General features: G+C 41.3%; 1 protein-coding gene across 1 annotated transcript; it reads left to right on the top strand.

Annotated features, from left to right (window-relative positions):
• Positions 227 to 22,156, top strand: AMD1 (adenosylmethionine decarboxylase 1). Its single transcript, XM_005684571.3, has 9 exons — positions 227 to 650; positions 15,317 to 15,403; positions 16,322 to 16,448; positions 17,432 to 17,534; positions 18,512 to 18,554; positions 18,654 to 18,798; positions 18,912 to 19,004; positions 19,086 to 19,241; positions 19,976 to 22,156. Exons 1-9 carry the CDS (start codon positions 541 to 543, stop codon positions 20,114 to 20,116), a joined length of 1,005 nt encoding a protein of 334 aa, XP_005684628.1. The 5' UTR covers positions 227 to 540; the 3' UTR covers positions 20,117 to 22,156.

The raw sequence follows: 22,458 nt of genomic DNA, 5'->3' as shown, positions 1-22,458 counted from the left end.
CCGCCCAGCGGCCACCCCGAACCCTGAACCGCAACGCGGCTAGCTGCTCCCCGCGCTGCTAGCGGGCGGGCGGCCAGCCAGCCGCAACTGGGCGGCCGGTGATTGACAGAATGCTGGAGCAATCAGCTGCAAGGGCGGGACGTTGCGTCACTTCCTGTTCTTTTGGGTTTAGCCGGGGTATATAAATTCCCTGCTCACGCAGTGCCCTCGCTCCCACAGTATGGCCGGCGACATTAGCTAGCGCTCGCTCTACTCTCTCTAACGGGGAAACAGCGGACTACAAGAGACTGAGCTGTATCTGCCTCTATTTCCAACAGACTCACGTTCAACTTTCGCTCACCCACACACACAAAGCCGGGAAAATTTTATTAATCCTTTTTTTAAAAAAAGTTAATATAAAATTATAGCAAAAAAAAAAAAAGGAACCTGAACTTTAGTAACACAGCTGGAACAATCCGCAGCGGCGGCGGCGGCGGCGGGAGAAGAGATTTAATTTAGTTGATTTTCTGTGGTTGTTGGTTGTTCGCTAGTCTCACGGTGATGGAAGCTGCACATTTTTTCGAAGGGACCGAGAAACTGCTGGAGGTTTGGTTCTCCAGGCAGCAACCCGACGCAAACCAAGGATCTGGGGATCTTCGCACCATCCCAAGGTGGGTGCTCGGGGCTCTTGCCCACAGTCGAGTCTGGGGGACTGTCGCCGCCTGGGAGGCACCAGCCTGAGGCTGGGGGCCGTGGGTTGGGTTCCCATAGTCTTCAGGTGGGGGCAGGTCCGCGTGCGGAAGGTCGTTTTCGCAGTCGTGGAAAGGGCCCCGGCGCTGGGGGTGAGCAGCCAAAGGTCCACGCGGGGCCCGATCCAGCTTCTCCCGCCACCGTTGCCGGGCCGGGCGCTGCCCGGGGGGAGGGGAGGAGGCCGGCGCAGCCGCGTGCTCAGGTAACGTCCCCGGCGCGGCGTGCGGGGCGGCGGGCAGCGCCGTTCCGGGTGGTTTAGCGGCCCTCATCTCCAGACTTTTACTCCCCGTCGGCCGGATTTGGTGGTCGGGGACCCCGGGTGGGGTGTCCGGAGGTGGGGGCCGCGCGGGTTCCCTCCCGGCAGGTGTGGCTCGGCGGGCTTAGTCAGGCGCTAATTCGGGCGTGTCCGCCTCGGGAGTGGAGGAGGGAGGGAGCGGAGCGGATCGGGAGCGCGATTCGTCCTCTCGCGTGCGGCGGGAAGGGGTGTGTGGCGGGGGGGTGGGGGGCGGCCCGGCCAGGGCTGAGGGGCTGACTAACAGGCCTCCCGCCCGCGGTCGGCGCTGGCAGCATGTGGCGCCCGGGCGGCTGGGATTGGGCGGGAGCAGCTGTGCCGCAGTGGCTGGGCCGCACCGCCGCCCTAATGTGCTCTGCACCAGAGCCCTTTCGGGGCTTCCCGGGAAGACGGCCGGAGAGCCCACCGAGGCTGGCGCCCGAGTCTCTTGACCTTGGGCTGTGTAACCTGTTACCGAGTCGGCAGAGTCCAGAGTGGAATGAGGCTAGCCTGCGTTTACGGGCTAGAGGCGGGTCGGAGCTCGGACATAATACCTTTAATTCCTAATCCTGCAAAGGAATCTGGGGCTCCCACCCCGGGCGGTCATGCGAGAGAGCTGGGCGATCGCGCAGAAGAGGAGAGGGCTTGTAGTCTCGATCCCAGCGTTGATGAGGACGCGGGCGACCCCGATGGTGGCGGGCCCAGCTTCCCCTCCCGGGCTCTCGGACCACTAGACGTCTCTCGTCATTCTAGGCTCCTGGATGCATAAGTGCCGCTAGTGTGCCCTGAGGCGGAGGAGCCGGCGCGGCCGCTTCATTGAAACGCAGCGACCAAAGAGCTGCTGGGCCGGACCCGGAGCCTGCCCCGGGGTGTGGGCCAATGGGCGTTTCAGGAATGTTGGCTGCACTCGCCGCTTTTCCTGACAAAAAGCAACTGGAGAAGGGAATCTAGGCGGACACGTGCTGCTGGGACTTTTAAGGCGGTCTCACTTGAAGGAATCTCCCGTAGGAAAACCTCGTGTTAGCTAAAATGTGACCGGTTTCATTTTTCAAGCTTTGTGCGACACTTAAGAGGTCATAACATGGCCCCTACTCTAGCAAGCAGTTACTTATAAATATGGGGAAGCATAGCATTTCCTCCATTTCACAGATGGAAAAGCTCCCTCGTGTTGGTGATGCCTTTGGTAAGCGATTGTAATAGGATTATCTAGGAAATACTGTCAGGAAGAACTAATGTGCAAGAACAAGTCATAAAATGAATAACAAAATTTTCTGCTCCGGCTCTTTAAATGAGCTGAAGCTTTATTAGTAAGCACGCGTTCTTGATAAGGGGAAGGGAGTGTTTCCTCCCCGAGTTCTTGGGCAAAAACGCCTGAATTTAAGCTTAGGCTTTTTTGGTTAAGAATTAGTTCTCCTAATGAAGGAGAAGGATAAAGGCTTATAAATAGGCAACTTGCTTTCTTTTAAATGTTTAAGAAGGACTTTTGTACTTTCATCAACTGAAATTGTTTTCCTGCTTCAGCGTGGATCTTAAAGTGATGGCAAAGAAGAATGTTGGTTTTGTTGAATCTGTGATTGTCATAAGTTTTGTAGATACTTGGAATTCATTAAATCCCATAGCGTTATCAGTCATCTAGAAGAGTAATGCATAATGAAATGGTTAGTGCATTGCCTATGGCATGTCTAGATTTGAGTTCAAACATCATCTAATACCTAGCTGTTTGATATTTTTGCCTCTCCAAAGTGGAGAAAATAATGGTACCTCTTCGTGGGGTAATTGTGAGGGTTAACTGGGTTAATACATATACAGTACTTAAAACTGTCTGAGACATAGTAACCACTCTGTAATTATTAAAATCTTCATCTTCGATTCTTTACCTTAAGGACAGAATCTTTTTCTCTTCTTGTTTTTAAGCAAACCAGGCTGGAGGAGACAGTATTTCAGATTATAGTCTAATAGGCAATTTAAAATTACATGGTGCCCTAGCAATTTGATGTATTTTTATTCAAGTAGAAGAGATGGTGAGCTTTAGATTGCTTAATGAAGTTAAACCTTAATTCTTCCATGGAATAATCTTTAGTAGCTTTGTTTTTATTTAACGATATAAATGTTAGGAAGCCAGAAAATCCTTCTTTTTACTTGCCTCACATCTCCAACCTCAGTAATTACACTAAAATGCAAATAGACAGTCAGTCAAAAGACATTCACAGACTGAAATAAAATAAATTAACTATGCTGTTTATAAAACATAAAACCTAAGGGCATGGAAGGAGTTAAGATGTCCTAAGAGGGTGTCACTACCAATGCTAAAGACATTTAAAAGCCAGGATATTACAGGAAAATTCCTAGGAAAGTACCTTCCCATATCGATGCAAGAAGAAATAGAAATCCTAATAGTCCTATAACCACTGCATGAGTTGACTTAATCACCCATAAAGAAAAATCTAGGCCCAGATGGTTATACTGGAGTGTTCTAACACTCAAGGAAAAAATAATTCCAACCTTTTTCATACATTACTTTCTTAGTATTACATTCTAATTAGTTAATAGAGAGGGAACACATATCATAGTTCCTTTTGGGGTTTATATACTTTTGATACCAGACTCTGACTAGAGCTATGAAGGAATCAGGATTTTCATGAACTGAAGATGGGAATGGAAAACAGTGTATCCACTTGGGAAAATGGTTTGGCAGTTTCTTAATAAGTTACTGTGCCTGCTAAATTGCTTCAGTTGTGTCCGACTCTTTGTGACCGTATGACTATAGCCCGCCAAGCTCCTCTGTCGATGGGATTCTCCAGACAAGAATATTGGAGCGGATTGCCATTTCCTACTCCAGGGGATCTTCCCAACCCAGAAGTTGAACCCGCATCTCTTATGTCACCTGCATTGGCAGGCAGGTTCTTTACCACTGGAGCCCCCTGGGAAGCCCTAAGTTAATACATCTCTCATATGATCTAGCCAGTCTAGTCCACTCATGTGTTTGCCCAAGTGAACAGGAAATATCTCCGTACAAAGACTTTTACATGAATACGTTCTTAGGAGCTTTATTTTGCAATAGCTCCAGAACTGAAAAAAAGTCTCTGTATTCATCCTATAGAATACTGCTGCTGCTGCTGTTAAGTCGCCTCAGTCGTGTCCGACTCTGTGTGACCCCCATAGACGGCAGCCCACCAGGCTCCTCCGTCCCTGGGATTCTCCAGGCAAGAGTACTGGAGTGGATTGCCGTTGCCTTCTCCAATGCATGAAAGTGAAAAGTGAAAGTGAAGTCGCGCAGTGTACCCAACTCTTAGGGACCCCATGGACTGCAGCCTACCAGGCTCCTCCGCCCATGGGATTTTCCTAGTTAAAAAAAAGAGCGATGAACTGTTATTGACACACGCAACAAATAATTGTGCTGGAGAACAAACAATAACAAGCCCCACGAGAAGTCCTATACTGTAAGGTTTCATGTCTATAAAACCAGAAAATACGTACTCAGAAAATACATACATGATAGGCAAAGGAGGAGAGTTAAGGGAGAATGGTGGATTACAGAGAGGCATGACGGAACTTCTAGGGGTGATGCTAATCTGCCAAAGCTCAGATGGTAATCCACCTGGAATTCGGGAGACCAGGGTTCGATTTCTGGGACGGGAAGATCCCTTGGAGGAGGGAATGACAGCCCACTCCAGTGTTCTAGCATAGAGAATCCCCATGGACAGAGGAGCCTGGCAGGCCACAGTCATAAAAGTTACGAAAGTCATAAGTACATCTCAGATTTTGACAAACTGATCGCATCATGTAACCAGCCTTCATACCTAAGTAATGTAACTAGCCACCACTCCCCCTGTGCCTCCTTCCAATTATAACCTATTTCGCTGTCCACCTAAGGGAACACCACTATCCTGAGTTATAACACACCATGGTTTTCCCTAGTTTTTTTAATAACATGGAATCATTTGTTATGCATTATATGCCTCCTTTGGTCAGCATTATGTTTGGGGGTTTTTTTAGTTCGTTCTCAATGTTGTATAGTATTTTTGTGTTCATATACCATAATTTATCAAATCTACTATTTACATCAATATTTTCCAGTTTGCTAACACAAATACATTGCTATGAACACTAGCGTAAATGTCTTTTTGTAAACAACATGTATGCTCTCCTGTTAGGTACACACACACCTAGGAATGGAACTGCTAAGTCAGAGGGTGCGTACAGTGCTTCTCTGGTTGGTAAAGCTCCTGGGTTGGGAAGTTCCCCTGGAGGAGGGATATGCTGCCGGTCCCAGTATTCTTGGACTTCCCTGGTGGCTCAGACGGAAAATAATCTGCCTGCAATGCGGAGACCTGAGTTTGACCCCTGGGTTGGGAAGATCCCCTGGAGGAGGGATGGCAGCCCACTCGAGTATTCCTGCCTAGAGAATCCCCATGGACAGAGCCTGGCGGGCTACAGTCCACGGGGTCCAGAGAGTCAGACACGGTTGAGACTAAGCACAGCACAGGGTGCATATATTCAGCATAAGGCTGCCGTTGCTCAATATCTTCATTTAACACTTGTGTTGTCTTTTTAATTTTAGCTGTTTTGTGGGTGTATAGTGGTCTGTGTATTTCCCTTCAGACTAATGGAGTTGAACATCCTTTTATATCTTTATCCACCATTTGGCTGTCTTTGGTGAAATGCTTGTTCAAGTCCACTTCTTTTTCTTTAGGGATGATTTTTTAGTTTGCAGGAGTTCTTTAATATATTATAGATGAATTATCTCTCCAGTATGTACATTATAAACATTTTCTATTCTCTGGTTTCCTTTTTTGTCTTATTAATGACAGTTTAGAAAATAGTTCATAATTTTAATGTCCCATTTATCAGTGTTTTCACTAATGGTTCGTGGTTTTTCTGTCCTTGTTTAAAATGATCTTTGCTCATCCGGAGGTAATGAAGATGTTCTTTTTTCCCTGTAAACTTTGTTTTACTTTTCATAGTTAGATCTGCAGCCCATCTGGATTGATTTTTTTAATATGGTATGAAGGAATAGAACGCACTTGAAGCAAAATTGGTCCATCTTTCCAAGCTTTTACTCCAAGCTGGAACCCACTTTTTGTTAACATTTCCCACTGTCCTGTAGGCCATTTAGTAGAATTTCCCTTCAGTGTAATCTGAGTGAAGTACATAATACTGAGAATCTTTTGTTTATCTTTTCTAGCATGGCTTGGATTAAATAATACTAATTAACAATATGTTGCAGAAAAGCAATAGTCCAGATATCCAGATGAATAAGACAGGTGATGTTTTCTAAAATTGACTGCTTCACGAAGTAAGTAAGGTTGATATATAAAAAGAGGGAGTAGTATATTAGGTTTAACGTGCGAGTTTCTCTACTAGAATTTTTGGATTTCAAATGATGTTGAATAGAAATAGACCTTTATGTCTGTTTCTGTAATTTAAGAGTTGCTGGACTAAAATGCTGGACCAGACAAAAACCTTTTTAAAAGAAATGGCAGCTATGGGGAGGAAGTCTGTTAGAAAATAAGAAATATTGGTGAGGAACAATAGTTTGATCTTTCAGGGCTCTCAAATTGACTTTCCTTCTTGCTTTAGAATTCATCACAGACCTGGACTGTTAGTAAGGAAATGGGTTCACATGGGAAATTGTAATGAATGGAAGTAAAGAGTAAATGTTTATTAATTGCGGAAGGCTAGATCGACTTCACTTTGACTTTTCACTTTCATGCATTGGAGAAGGAAATGGCAACCCACTCCAGTATTCTTGCCTGGAGAATCCCAGGGACTGCGGAGCCTGGTGGGCTACTGTCTACGGGGTCGCACAGAGTCGGACACGACTGAAGCAACTTAGCAGCAACAGCAGAGGTGTTTTAGCTATGTCGAAATATGAAAACTAGAATCTGTAATGTTAATATTGGAGAAGACATTTAGGACTACTGGCATTTTCTGCTATTCTTTCTTTCCTTCACTCATTTTATATGATAAAATCTTTAGCAAAGGACTGGCAGCAGTTGCAAAAATAGTAAATTACACCTCAGCATTAATTTTCCCAGAACTCATGCCTTACTTGACTACATCATTGCACCATATTGCAGTATCAGTAATTTACACTGGAGGAATTTACAACCCCTTGCCAAAAAACCTTTTAGGGTAAATATTTTGGAGTAGAGGGGCTTCCTATTGAATTAAGCCTCTCAGTACATTCCTCACAGCAGTTTCAAAAAACTTGAACTGCTATCTTTAAACCACCTGTTTTTGAGAGGTACACATTGAAAGTAATAAATCAATGTAGCAGTAATGATGCTAATTTAATTTTTCGGTGAAAGTTTGAGGTGGAGAACTTAAGTTACTCTGATTATAATTAACAGTGCATTCTGGGTTGATTGCTTTGAACAGAAGGTGAAAGCTTATTTCTCTGGATATCTGAATTAAATTCTGGTCAGCCTAGACTTCGCTGAAGAGTAATCTCATGTTTTAGGATGGGTTTGACTCAGACTGCTCTTAGACTGCTACCACCTTGGCTGTGGTGTTGAGGTCTGAATGCAAGGTGGTAAGTAGAGTGTCTGAAACAGATGAGTCAGGCTGTTGACTAAGGTCACACTTCAGGAAAGTTCAAATAGTTCAGTTGGGTAACTTTCGGGGTAAATTACTTGATAACCCTGAAAGCAGGGATTTTTGCTTAAAGGAGGAAATCTGTTAGAGGAACCTAATCACATGGAGGCCTTTTAAATAAATGCAGGTTTCCAGGCACCATCTGCACAGTTTCTGACCCACTATATCTGAGGGTAGAATCCAAGGGATAAAAGCGAAACTGTTCTAAAGGGTTTTTTGCATCTGCCAGCAGCATTCTGTTCCCTCTATAATTTACTTCTCTTAAAAGTCTAACATTGGCTTCCCTGTTGGTCCAGTGTTTAAGAATTCGCCTTGCAATGCAAAGGACACCGGTTCAATCCCTGGCCTGGGAAGATCCCGCATGCCACAGGGCAGCTGAGCCCATGTACCGCAACTACTGAAGCCCACTCACCGTAGAGCCTGTGCCCCGCAACAAGACACGTCACCACAGTGAGAAGCCCCCTGCTTACCACAACTAAAGAAAGCCTGTACACAGCAGTGAAGACCCAGCAGAGCCAAAAATAAATAATTATTAAAAAGTAAAAGTCTAACATTAAGTTTAACCATTTTAAGTGAACATTCAGTATTAAATATATTCACAGTGTTGTGCAAGAGATCTGTAGAACTTTTCATTTTGCAAAACTGAAACTACCCATTAAAGGTTAATTTCCCCTCCTCTCTTCCTCTAGCCTTTACCAGTCACCTTTCCTTATGATTTGGCTACTTTGGATACTTCATATGAATGTATGAGATGAGTGCCATATATAAGTGGAAACCTACATCCTTTTGTGGTGGTATTCATCCTTTTCTGACTGGTGTGATTCACTTAGCATGAAATTCTTAGGTTCATTCACATTGAAGCATGTGATAAACTTTCCTTTAAGGCCACATAAGCCATTTTTTGCATACACCACATTGTCTTTATACATTAATCCATTGATGGACATTTGGGTTGCTTCCTACTCTTGACAGTTGTAACAATGAACATGGATGTGCAAATGTCTCTTCCAGATCCTGTCTTGAATTTTACACACACACACACACACACACCCACACACACACCCCCACACACACACACACACCCACCCAGAAGTAGAATTGTTGGATCATGTGGTAGTTCTGTTTTTACATTTTTTTGAGGAATGTTCATAATTTTCCCATAACGGCTGTACCATTTTACATTTTCACCAGTAGTTCCGTTCAGTCACTCAGTTGTGTCTGACTCTTTGCGACCCCATGGACTGCAGTATGCCAGGTCCCCCTGTTCATCGCCAACTCCCGGAGTTTGCTCATACTCATGTCCATTGAGTTGGTGATGCCATTCAACCATCTCATCCTCTGTTATCCCCTTCTCCTCCTGCCTTCAATCTTTCCCAGCATCAGGGTCTTTTCAAATGAGTCAGTTCTTCACATCAGGTGGCCAAAGTATTGGAGCTTCAGCATCAGTCCTTCCAATGAATATTCAGGACTGATTTCCTTTAGGATGGACTGGTTTGATGTCCTTGCAGTCCAAGGGACTCACAACAGTCTTCTCCAACACCACAGTTCAAAAGCATCAATTATAGTCCAACTCTCACATCCATACATGACTACTGGAAAAACCATATTCTTTGACTAGACAGACCTTTGTTGGCAAAGTCATGTCTCTTCTTTTTAATATGTTGTCTAGGTTGGTCATAACTTTTCTTCCAGGAAGCAAGCATCTTTTAATTTCATGGCTGCAGTCACCATCTGCAGTGATTTTGGAGCCCGCCAAAATAGTCTTTCACTGTTCCCATTGTTTCCCCATTGATGTGCCACAAAGTGATGGAACCGGATGCCATGATCTTAGTTTTCTGAATGTTGAGTTTTAAGCCAACTTTTTCACTCTCCTCTTTGACTTTCATTAAGAGGCTCTTTAGTTGTTCTTCACTTTCTGTCATCTGCATATTGAGGTTCTTGATATTTCTGGATTCCAGCTTGTGCTTCATCCATCCATTCACCAGTAGTGCACAAGTGTTAAAATTTCTCTTCATTTGCCAACACTTGTTCTTTCATTTTTCCTTTTCAGTATCTGACATCCTAGTGAGCCCGAGATGGTATCGTGATTGTGATTCGCATTGTCTTATGATTAGTGGCATTGAGCATCTTTTTATGTGCTTATTGGTCTTTTGTTTATCTTTTGGGGGGAGGGGAATTGTCTATTTAAGACCTTTTGCTCACTGTTAAATTAGGTTATTTGTTTTTCTTGTTGGAGTTCCTTATTTATTCTGGATACTAACCTCTTATAAGATGTAAGGTTTGCAGGTGCTTTTCCAGTTCTGTACCTTGACTTCTCACTCTGTTGAGTGCTTTCCTCTGATACACAAATGTTAGGTTTGATGCAGTTTTATTTGCCTATTTTTGCTTTTGTTGCCTGTGCTTTTTGTGTAACATCCAAGAAAGCTTTGCCAAATCCAGTCTCATAAAGTTTTCCCCCATGTTTTCTTCTAAGAGTTTTAGTTTTGTGTCTTAATTGAGGTGTTTAAATCCATTTTGAGTTATGCAGTGTAAGGTAAGGATTCCGTTTCATTCTTCTGTGTGCAGATCCAGTTTTCCCAACACCAGTTGCCCAAGAGACTGTCTTTTCCCAATCCACAATCTGTCCTGCTTGCCACCTCCCCGCCCCCGGCCCCCAAAAGGGTAGGGGATGTCCCTGGTAGTCCAGTAGCTGGGACTTGGCCTTCCAATGCAGGGGGTGCTGGTTTGATTCCCTGGTCAGGGGGCTAAGATCCCATATACCTTGGGGCCAAAAAACCAAAACAAACGAGAAGCAACATTGTAATAAAGGCTTTAAAAATGGTCCACATAGGGAAAAAAAAGTAGCCGGTTAGCCATTCCTAGTCTTATTCAGTCAGATGACATAGAAGTCTCTTATCGTAATTGTATCTTTTCCCCATGTAAACACTTCAATTTGTTCTATTTTTATTAAACCACAGACTAAAAACTGTTAATATAAAATATGAGACTTACCTGGTGGTACAGTGGATAAGAATCTGCCTGCCAGTGGAGGGGACACGGGTTTGATCCACATGCCTCAGAGCAGAGAAGCGCCTGAGCCACAACTACTGAAGCCTGTGTTCAGAGCCTGCACGCCAGGCACCTGGAGCCCACGCTCTGCAGCAGGAGGAGCCACGCGCAGCAACCAGGATTCCGCAGAACCAAAAATCAACTGACTGATTAAAGATAATAAAAGATGGCGTGCCGTTTATGTGCTCCTTTTCTGGCAGAGTGACTAAGATCATTCAGTCCATGTACTATCATTTGTAAAGAGCATAGTATTGGAGATATTTATCATGATCTGGGTGTGGCTAGGATCCAAAAAAGCTTTATTTAAGGAAAAAATAAGGGGCTTATTTTTCTACCAAAATGTGACTTTAATAATTTGCTGAAATTCCCAACTGTTTTCTCTCTCCTCTTTATGCTCATGGATAGCATTGTATTGACTTCTTCAATTCTAAATCTCACATTTTTCCTGCCCTGTATTTTTGAGCCATCAGTTCTCTAAATTGTTTCAATTGTGTTTGGCTTAAAATGTTTTAAAGCAGTTCCTTTCATACCATGACTTTGAAAACTACTGACTACTTAAGGGTTTCTTTTAGGTGAGGAAGAGTATGGTTGCACAATTTATTAACAGTGATAGAATGAGTGCAGGAGGATTCCTGTTTGCATCAAGGTGGTAAGCACACTCTACTCTCACTAAATGCATCTAGAAACCCTGGACAGAATGCATGCAGCAGCTGAAGACTCTGGAAAGTAAATGTTAGGTGAATTGGAGAAGGAAGCCAAAACTCAAAACATCACTGAAATGTCCATGAGTTTGTTTCTTTTTTCTCTTGGTATCTCCTGGGGTGGTCTCAAAAGCTGCCAGAAACCTGGAATTGCACACAAACTGAGCTCTTAGAGAGGTCTCTTTCTGGAATGTGGACAAGGAATGGGAGGGGGCCCCTTTGGGTTACAGAGAGTGGGGATTTTCCTTTGTTGTTTTTGTATTGCTTTGCTTTTTTTTTTCCCTGTTCCTTCCCGCGGTAGCTCAGGCAGTCCTATAGTAGACTGCTGCAGAGCCAGGAAACTAGAGCCTGGGCTTTCTAGCCAGAGGGCCGAGAAGCAGGCCATCTACACACACACACACCCCCACCCCGCCCCCACTGTTGCGCTAGGAGCTGTCATGGAGATTATGGAGACAGTAACCTAACACATAGAAGTTGGATGAGAACAAGAAGACTGAACTTAACCATTTCAGCTGTCTGCTAACATAGTTTTTTTTTTTAATCAGCATGCTCCATAGGGTGTGAAGATTTAAAATCATATCATGTGATGTCTAGGATGCAATCACAAGCAATGAGGAAATTGCCTCAAAGGGAGACAGTCCAGTAGACTTCAACCTCAAGGTGGTGCAGGTCAGGATTTAAAAGCAGTTATCATAACCACGCTATAAGAAGTAATAACACAAATCTTAGCAGAGAAGCAGAAGATGGAACTAAAAAATAACTACTGGAATAAAAAGTTTACTGGATGGGCTTACAGAGTAGAAAAGACAAAGAGTGAGTGAACTTGAAGACAGATCAGTAGGAATGGCCCAGTTTGAACAATGTTGAGAAAAAATTTCAGATGGACACTGAAAATGAACAAATCCTGGTCAAAAATTTTAGCATTTTGTGTCAGATTGACAGAAAAGTATGTTATAGAAAAAATATTTGAAAAAATAATCTATGTTTAAGTTTATGGGTAGGTTCTATAAACAGGTAAGATATTAGCAGTGAAATGAGTAAGCTTCACTTATGTAGATAAAAATAAGATAACACTTCTCATGGAATATATGTATATGTCTGGTGCTTTAACAGAATAATTCTGTTAAATGAATATTTTTAATAACTCATCCTGAACTATTAAGGTGACATTTTAAAGAACAGTAAAAGGATCATGTAGCAATTTAGTTTTTTTTTCTTTCTTTAAACTTTATGTTTTATATTGAGCTATAGTTGATTAATAATGTTGTAATAGTTGCAGGTAGACAGCAGAGGAAGTCAGCCATGCATATACATGTATCCATTGAATTTCTCTCCCATCCAGGTTGCCACATAACACTGAGCAGAGTTCCCTGTGCTGCACAGCAGGACCTTGTTGGTTATATGTTTTAAATACAGTAGTGTGTACATGCTGATCCCAAACCCCCTAACTATCCCTTTTCCCTATTCTTACCGCCTAGTAACCATAAAGTCCTCCTCTAAATCTGCCAGTCTGTTTGTTTTGTAAATAAGTTCATCTGTACCATTTCTTTTTAGATTGCACATATGAGGCATGTCATTAGATATTTCTTCTCTGGCTGACTTACTTGACAATTCTAGGTCCATGGATGTTGATACAAATGGCGTTATTACGTTCTTTTTCATGGCTGAGTAATTCCATTGCATACCTGTACCACATCTTTTTCCATTCCTCTGTCAGTGAACATTTAGGTTGTTTCCATGTCTTGGCTATTGTAAACAGTGCTGCAGTGAACACTGGGGTGCATATATTCTTTGGAGCCATATTTTTCTCCAGATATATATGTATATATATATATGCCCAGGAGTGAGACTACTGGTTCATCAGTTCAGTTCAGTTGCTCAGCCATATTTTTCTCCAGATATATATGTATATATATATGCCCAGGAGTGAGACTACTGGTTCATCAGTGCAGTTCAGTTGCTCAGCCGGTAGCAACTCTTTGCTACCGTATGGAATGCAGCACGCCAGACCTCCCTGACCATCACCAACTCCCAGAGATACTCAAACTCATGTCCATTGTGTCGGTGATGCCATCCAACCATCTCACCCTCTGTCATCCCTTTCTTCTCCTGCCTTCAATCTTTCCAGCATCAGGGTCTTTTCAAATGAGTCAGTTCTTCACATCAGGTGTCCAAAGTATTGGAGCTTCAGCATCAGTCCTTCCAATGAATATTCAGGACTGATTTCCTTTAGGATGGACTGGTTTGATGTCCTTGCAGTCCAAGGGACTCACAACAGTCTTCTCCAACACCACAGTTCAAAAGTATCAATTCTTTGGAGCTCAGCTTTCTTTATAGTCCAACTCTCACATCCATACATGACTACTGGGAAAACCAAAGATAGACCTTTGTTGGCAAAGTCATGTCTCTGCTTTTTAATATGCTGTCTAGGTTGGTCATAACTTTTCTTCCAAGGAGCAAGTGTCTTTTAATTTCGTGACCACAGTCACCATCTGCAGTGATATTGGAGCCCCTCAAAATAGTCTTTCACTGTTCCCATTGTTTCCCCATTGATTTGCCATGAAGTGATGGGACCAGATGCCATGATCTTAGTTTTCTGAATGTTGAGTTTTAAGCCAACTTTTTCACTGTCCTCTTTCATTTTCTTCAAGAGGCTCTTTAGTTCTTCACTTTCTGCCATAAGGGTGATGTCATCTGCATATCTGAGGTTATTGATATTTCTCCGGCAATCTTGATTCCAGCTTGTACTTCATCCAGCCTGGCATCTTTCATGATGTACTCTGCATATAGGTTAAATAAGCAGGGTGACAAAATGCAGCCTTGACGTACTCCTTTCCCAATTTGTAACCAGTCTGTTGTTCCATGTCCAGTTCCAACTGTTGCTTCTTGACCTGTATACAGATTCCTCAGGAGGCAGGTTAAGTGGTCTGGTATTCCCAGCTCTTTCAGAGTTTTCCACAGTTTGTTGTGATGCATGCAATCAAAGGCTTTGGTGTAGTCAATAAAGCAGAGTAGATGTTTTTCTGGAACTCTCCTGCTTTTTCCATGATCCAGCGGATGTTGGCAATTTGATCTCTGTTCCTCTGCATTTCCTAAATCCAGCTTGAACATCTGGAAGTTCATGGTTCATATGGTAGTTCTATTTTTAGTTTTTTAAAGAACCTCCATACTGTTCTCCATAGTGGCTGTATTGCTTTATATTTCCACCAACGGTGCAGGAAGAGTTAGTTCCTTTTTCTTCACGTCCCTCCAGCAAATGATGGTCCTTCTGATGGGTGAGATGTGATGCTTCACTGTAGTTTTGATTTGCATTCCTCTTAATGAGTGACGCTGGGCATGTGCTTGTTGGCCATCTGTATGTCTTCTTTGGAGAAACGTCTTATTTGGGTCTCATTTGTCTTTTTCATAATAAATTGCAAATACGTAGTATAACTTCCTGGATTTTGGTTTGCTTCTTAACATGCTGTAGCAAAATGCATCCATCTTACTTGGTGTATATGTCAATATAGATTATTTTGAAACAAAATTAAATGTTGGTATTCATAAAAGAAGGAAAATCCCCTGGAGGAGGGCACAGTAATCCACTCCAGTATTCTTGCCTGGAGAATTCAGTGGACAGAGGATCCTGGAGGCTACAGTCCATGGGGTTGCAAAGAGTTGGATGGCTTAGCAGGCATGCAGCACAGTGATTGAACTTAATCTCCAGCCCCTCTCCCCATCCATAGGTCAGGGGCTGGATAAGAGGTTCCAACCTTCTAATCACAAGGTGGACCTTCTTGGCAACAAGCGTCCAGCTTCACTTGCTTCCAGAAGTCACTTCATTAACGTAACATTCATAAGAGAAGGTGGAGCAAGAATGAGACAAAAAATACAAAGCATGATTTTAAATCATGGTGAGACTTTTGTAATTTTTACGAGAGTAGGCAAGTTCTGTCATAAATTAATCATCCTCTTTTTGGTTAAATAATAGATCCGAGTGGGACATACTTTTGAAGGATGTGCAATGTTCAATCATAAGTGTGACAAAAACTGACAAGCAGGAAGCTTATGTACTCAGGTAAGCCCTCTGAAATAGTATTGGTTAACCGATTTCAGTGTGAATCATACTTCATATGGAAGAGTTAATTGTTCCTCTGTATACTGGCTCTATAATGGTTTTTACCTTTTTTAAAAAAATATGGTGTAAAATAAAATGTTTACTTCAGGTGTCCCTAGGCAATAAGGTGTTTGAAGTCTTACCTAATAGCTCTTCAAGGTGGCTGCCATCTTTATTACCCTGGAGGTTAGCAGGAAGTTTCTGCAAAAGAGGATTGAATGGCATTGTTCCCTTGCCCTCACTTCTTTTATTTTTAGTTTGTGCTTCTCTATCAAAGCTTGAAGCAGAGTGAAAATTAGCTTTACCATAGAAATAGGATTGCTGTTATTTAAGAGAGGAAAGCCATGCAGTTCTTTTTTTAGGTACAGAGATAGAATGTTGGGCTTTGAGGTTATTGTATTGAACATGGTGCCTGCTTTTACTAAGTCTATATTTGACATATACAGTTGTTTATCAAATGCCTATTAGGTGCCAGGCCCTAGGGATATAATAGTAAAAGCAAACATTCCTTTCCTCATGGAACTTGTTATCCAGTGAAAAGTAATGAGATGGTTACAGCCATACACGTGAGAGCAGGCAGTTCAAGACGATGTAAAGAATGAATTTAATAAGTGTCCTGGGTTAGGTTAGGTGTGGAGGAAAATTGACCTGTAAAAGAGGGTTTGTGTAATGAGCTAATATGCTTTATACCTAGTTTATGTTTCCGTGGGATCTTTCATGTAATAGAAGAGGAAGAATTATTTGCTTCCTTGAGAACTTAATGTTTAAAATTATGAGCCAAAAATTTACACTTTAAATGATAGTCCAATAATAATAGGTTAAGCATCTCAGTAGTACATAAGCATTGTTATAATATTGTGACTTTCTTTTAAACTGCAGTGAGAGTAGCATGTTTGTCTCCAAGAGACGTTTCATTTTGAAGACATGTGGTACCACCCTCTTGCTGAAAGCACTGGTTCCCCTGTTGAAACTTGCTAGGGATTACAGTGGGTTTGACTCAATTCAAGTAAGTAGTCAAAAAAACATTTATCCTTTTGGTCGGGTATAAACGTTAGAGTTCGGTGATGTGCCTGGTAAATAAGTTTGTATACTTGTTCAATTGTAATGACTAAGGACACTCACACCATGGAGAGAAAGAGTGCCTGTTACTCATGGACAGCGGAAAATGTGGAGGAACCAGAGAAGGAATTGAGATAAAACTCAATGAAAGAAAAGAAAACCAGATACTTTCAGTAGTTAATTCTTTAACATTATTACTGTGAATGGTGGAGAAAATAAGAAAAGATGGGAAAGCAAGAAAAATCATCTAGACTTCATAATAAAGAACTGATTGTATTAAAGAGCAATAGTCAGTTAATTCTTGAATGCTATCAGACTTTATACTTGGGTTTTAATTGTTGTGATAAGATGTTGAATTTTAATATTTAACTTAATTTGTAAGTATTAGTAAATAATTTATTCAATTTGTCCTAGAGCAAAGGACAGCTGTCATTGGGACCTAAAACTGTTTTTGTTGATCCCTATAAGATGATCTAAATTGAGCAATATGTTAATTTTTGGATCACTCTTTTGAAACTAAATACATACAATACATATTCTCCCACAAAATCTTTATTACATGCCTGTTTTAAAGCTCAGACACTCCTGCTTTAGGGAATCCCCTGGTGGTCCAGTGGTTAGGGCTCTGTGTCTCTATATAACACTGACTCATGGGTATTGGTATGAAACCTTGCTCTTTGACACGGCGGCCTTCATTTTTCTTTGTCGGCTAGCAAAGTGCGCTATAGTCCACGGGGCCGCAAAGAGTTGGGCACGACTGAATGACTGAACATTCGCACACATGAAGAACGACAGTCTATGTTAAGTGTCATTGGGAAAGAATATTTGTGGAGATAGTTTTGGCTTTGATATGTATATGTAGAAAATAGTATATTGGTTTAGGAAAGATGATAGAATTCTGTGTGTGAAGTTACCTGTCTGTCTTTTTAGAGCTTCTTTTATTCTCGTAAGAATTTCATGAAGCCTTCTCACCAAGGGTACCCACACCGGAATTTCCAGGAAGAAATAGAGTTCCTTAATGCAATTTTCCCAAGTAAGTTTAAGTAGAATTGAGTCCTGCTTCTGGATGTTAGATATGTGTGTTGTGTGTGTATGCCTGTGTATCAAACATAGCACTTTATATAGGCAAGTTAAATGTATCAATTTAGCTGACTACAAATTTTTGAGTATTGTTGTGTAACTGTTGAAATGATGGGAGAAAAAAATCAAGTAACTGATCACCTGCCAGATGGAGAACTCATCTTCTAGCCAGTTTCTGTCATTTCTGTTTCAGTGGGTATGAAGGCTGTGATCCCTTCATCCAGAAAAATGCCCCATGACTTCATAAACCCATGCTAAGATACTGGTCCAGGTTAAGAAACTGTCTACCATGCTGTACAGTAGTTGAGCTGGCTTAAGAATGGGCAACTGAAGTGAGTTAGTAGTGTCACTTCAACTAAATTGGCAAGATTTACTTCTGTCCATTTATATAAGCTTTTATTTATAGACCTTCCTTTTTGCACTTCAAGGACAGGGAAGCAAAGGTTACCTAATCTTACACCCTTATATCCTAGAAGAAGCTAAAAACCTAAGATGATTTTAGTAACTTGGCGCAGAGTCATTCACAATGGTGATTTTAAAAAAGAAAATCTTTCAAAGATTTCCATCCTACCTGTTCTTATCTCATCTTCTATACTAGGCTATATCAGGGTGCCGCATATAATTTATTTTAAATTTCAATCAGCTGTTAACTTACTCTGTTGAATGAGGCTTTGAAACACCATGAAAGGAGGACGAACTGCATAACTTCATTTCCTGGAGAGAGTAGGTAAATAGGCGACCAAACTCCATCTCCTGATGGAGTCTTAAGTAAACCGTAGTTTTCTCAGCACCATTCAGACTGGCTTATTAGCTGAAGAGCATCTCTAAATGACGGCCAATAAAGTGTTTTCTTAAAGGGGGAGGGGGAGCCTGCCTACTTGCTGTCAGATGGATCTGTTAAATTTATTTTATGTTCTCCTGCCTCAACAGATGGAGCAGCATATTGTATGGGACGCATGAATTCTGACTGTTGGTATGTTGAACCCAATCTGATGGAGGTTTTGTTTTATATAAGATTTCTTTTTAAACTTGCAGTTGTCATTTTTAGAAACTATTTTGTACTTTTATATAGGTACTTGTATACTTTGGATTTCCCAGAGAGTAGGGTAATCAATCAGCCAGATCAAACCCTGGAAATTCTGATGAGTGAGCTTGACCCAGCAGTTATGGACCAGTTCTACATGAAAGATGGTGTTACTGCAAAGGATGTCACTCGTGTAAGCATTTTCAATAATGGTTCTGTACCCTGCTTGGCAGCTAAATATTTTGGCTCATTCTCTGTTTCTTTTCCAGATTTGCTTTTAAATCAGTCTCTGGCTTTCTTTCCCAGGAGAGTGGAATTCGTGACCTGATACCAGGTTCTGTCATTGATGCCACAATGTTCAATCCTTGTGGGTATTCAATGAATGGGATGAAATCGGATGTAAGTAAGAATATCTTGCTTAATAATTTAAACCTTTAAGTGTGCCCTTTCCATTATTAACGCAAAGCTATTTCTCTTAAGGGAACTTACTGGACTATTCACATCACTCCAGAACCAGAATTTTCTTATGTTAGCTTTGAAACAAACTTAAGTCAGACCTCCTATGATGACCTGATCAGGAAAGTTGTGGAAGTCTTCAAGCCAGGAAAATTTGTGACCACCCTGTTTGTAAATCAGGTAATACATTTTTTTCATCGGCAATAAAATCTGACAGAAAATAAGGATAGTGAGGCATGTCATAAAATGTATTCTGAGATGCCATATCATCAGCCAGAGATACTACTAATTGAGGTGTTTGGTAGATGAGAAGCCTTATGCCTGTCATCAGACTTCTGGTTCTTGTTTTATATCTAGCCCAGTTCATGGGCTCCTCTTATCCTATCTGTTTTCCCTGTTGACAGACCTTGGGGATGGTGGTGCCAGAAGACATAAAGTGTCCCCCTGCATCCAGCCCCTAGGAAGTCAGCTAAAATATTTCAGTTCCATGGGGTTGGTTTTGTTGTTGTTTTGGTTTTTAATTTTATTTATTTCTGGTTGTGCCGGATTTTCGTCGCTACACAGGCTTTTCTCTAGTTGTAGGGAGCAGGGGCTACTCTTCGTTGCAGGCGTGGGCTTCCCATTAATGGTGGCTTCTCTTTTTGTGGATCACCAGCTCTAGGGCACAAGGGCCCAGCTGTGGCACATGGGCTTACTTGGCTCGGTAGCATGTGGGGTCTTCCTGGATCAGGGATCAAACCTGTGTCTCCTGTGCTGGCAGGCAGATTCTTTATCACTCTGAGCCACCAGGGAAGCCCCCAGTGCCACAGTCTGACTGAAATAGCAGTCTTAAGTACTTACTGCATGGCTGCTTTGTTTGAAAAATATTACTGCAGATTGGAAATGCTAATGGTTAATTTCATTTTTTTCCCCAGAGTTCTAAATGTCGCACAGTGCTTTCCTCGCCCCAGAAGATTGAAGGTTTTAAACGTCTTGATTGCCAGAGTGCTTTGTTCAATGATTACAATTTTGTTTTTACCAGTTTTGCTAAGAAGCAGCAACAGCAGCAGAGTTGATTAAGAAACATGAAGAAAAAACGCAAAAAGAGAACACACATAGAAGGTGGTGGCTGCTTTTTAGATATTGATACCAAGGGCCATGCTTTCCATAACCACCACCTTGTAGTTGCAGAAAGCCCTAGATGTAATGATAGTGTAATCATTTTGAATTGTATGCATTATTATATCAAGGAATTAGATATCTTGCATGAATGCTCTCTTCTGTGTTTAGGTATCCTATGCCACTCTTGCTGTGAAATTGAAGTGCATGTAGAAAAAACCTTTTACTATATGAAACTTTACAACACTTGTGAAAACAATTCAATTAGGTTTACGCACAGTGTAATATTTCTCCAGGTGTCATCCAAAATTCCCCACAGACAAGGCTTTCGTCCTCATTAGGTGTTGGCCTCAGCCTAGCCATCTGGGACTGTTCTATTAATTGCTGCCAGGATTTTACATCCAGTTACCTCCACTTTCTAGAATATATTCTCTACTAATGTTATTGAAACCGATTTCTACTTCATACAGATGTTTTTGCAACAGCAATTAAAGTTTTTCTTCCACGAGTCAAGTCCTCTAAGGAAACTGTCCATTCTGTGTATTTATACTTTAACACCGCTTCCTGTGCTTGTATCACTTTGATTCCTTCCGTTACCATGGTGTCTCCCCTCCCAACCACACCCCCTCAATAAAGCAATACACTGTTACACTGTGGGTTTTATACTAATCTATACCCCAGAGGGGGAAGGCGGGGGGGTAGACCCTAGGCTTAATTTTCTTTTAAGGTCAATGGAGTTTGACATTTTTCATTGCCATGAGCTCTTTTGGAATAAACTATTGTTGATTAGCAAAGAAGGCGTAGATTGGTACTAGGGAATATTGGCAGAACTGTATGGAAACTGTGCCATTTGGTGTCCCCCATTAAATGAAATGAGCTTCTCATAAGTACCATGTCTTTATTAACTTGCTAAGTAGTACAAAAGAATTTTTATCACAATTTATTAACGAGGAGATTGAAGATAAAGGTATTGGTTTCAACAAATCAAGTCAGGTCAGATGATTCACCTTAACTTACTTTTGTAGCCATTTTCACTAATTTCTGTTGATATGCCATGAACTTTGGTTCAAAGCAGATTGAATGTCTTTTCCATCTTGTGACTTAAAAGATCTGTGACTTTATGATACGTGTAAAAGTGTTCCGACTTGGTTCCTCTTGCTTGTTTGTCCTTTCACCATGGAATAGGATCAGGTGATGAATGAGAACTGTTAAGGTTATTCAGACATACTCAGTGCAGCAGAATGCTATCCACGAAACGTTACACACAAAATTCCTAAATCATTGATGGGAAATGACCTAAAAATACAGGCATAAAAGCGTTGGCATCTTTTAGCTGTATTTGCTAACATGGACATTTAAGCAGTTGATAAAAGAGCAAAGTTGACTCAATTTTGTATTTCTCCTTGTCCTCAAACAATTTTTGATTCTGGATTGATGCAGTGATGCTTTTGTTCCTTCCGTATTTATGAAGGAAACGCTTTTTTTTTAGTGTTTCTGAACATAAAGTCTGCTTGGTTTGAAATCAAGTGGTTGGAACACTTGACTTTTATTTTAAGCACATTGTTGATTCAAAGCTTCATTGAAGAAGCTTTCAATCAATGGATCATTCTGATTTTCTGTAATTACGCACAGTACCTAATGTTTTGGTGCTATTATGAGGACCAATGCTCAAAGTGGATTTTGTTCTTGAACAGTGTCCCAGTAGATTTGATGACATTTATTGGCTCGAGGTCTGATTTTCCTCCCCCTGATAGATTTAAAAGATTTCTATTTCATGTTGAAGACCTGCACAAATTTTGTATGGAACAAAGCCTAGAAAAATGAAAAATAGATTGACTAGTAATCTAAATTAATCCTAGTATGTATGGTAGAGGAGGGAAAATTTTGGTGCCATAATTTCTCTCTTCATGGTGTTGGACTTAAATCACTTGAAATGTACTTCTGTACCCACAATTTAAGCTTCAATAAAGGTTTGCTTAATTCATTGTCTAGTGACATTCAGAAAGTTTTCTGTCAATGTATTTTTTTAAATAGTATACATGACCAAATACTAGACTCTATATAAAGTTTTTATAATTAATTGAAGGAATTAATATTTAATGATTTTTTTAAGGTTATGGGAGATGTTATAAAGATAAGATCTTTAAGTTCTGGGAGAACAGTTTTAAATGATTTGTTGTTGATAGTAGCTTCATAACTGAAGCTGAAAGGAAATCATCTGGGCTGTATCCCAGGTCATCAGAGTAGGAAAAGTGTAAGTAGAATAAGAATTGCTAGAGTTTGGAACTAGAAAAGTTTG

Source organism: Capra hircus, chromosome 9, assembly GCF_001704415.2.
Source record: "Capra hircus breed San Clemente chromosome 9, ASM170441v1, whole genome shotgun sequence".
Taxonomy (NCBI): domain Eukaryota; kingdom Metazoa; phylum Chordata; class Mammalia; order Artiodactyla; family Bovidae; genus Capra; species Capra hircus.
Note: the sequence above shows the minus strand (reverse complement) of the source record. Positions and strands in the feature narration are given on the sequence as shown.

What these genes read in the sequence shown, in the direction of transcription:
- AMD1 (XM_005684571.3), top strand. Translation starts at nt 541, where the DNA reads ATGGAAGCTGCACATTTTTTCGAAGGGACCGAGAAACTGCTGGAGGTT. An exon ending in GTGGGTTTGACTCAATTCAA is followed by an intron (nt 16,449 to 17,431) that starts GTAAGTAGTCAA and finishes CTGTCTTTTTAG; the next exon opens with AGCTTCTTTTATTCTCGTAA. An exon ending in TGAATGGGATGAAATCGGAT is followed by an intron (nt 19,005 to 19,085) that starts GTAAGTAAGAAT and finishes ATTTCTCTTAAG; the next exon opens with GGAACTTACTGGACTATTCA.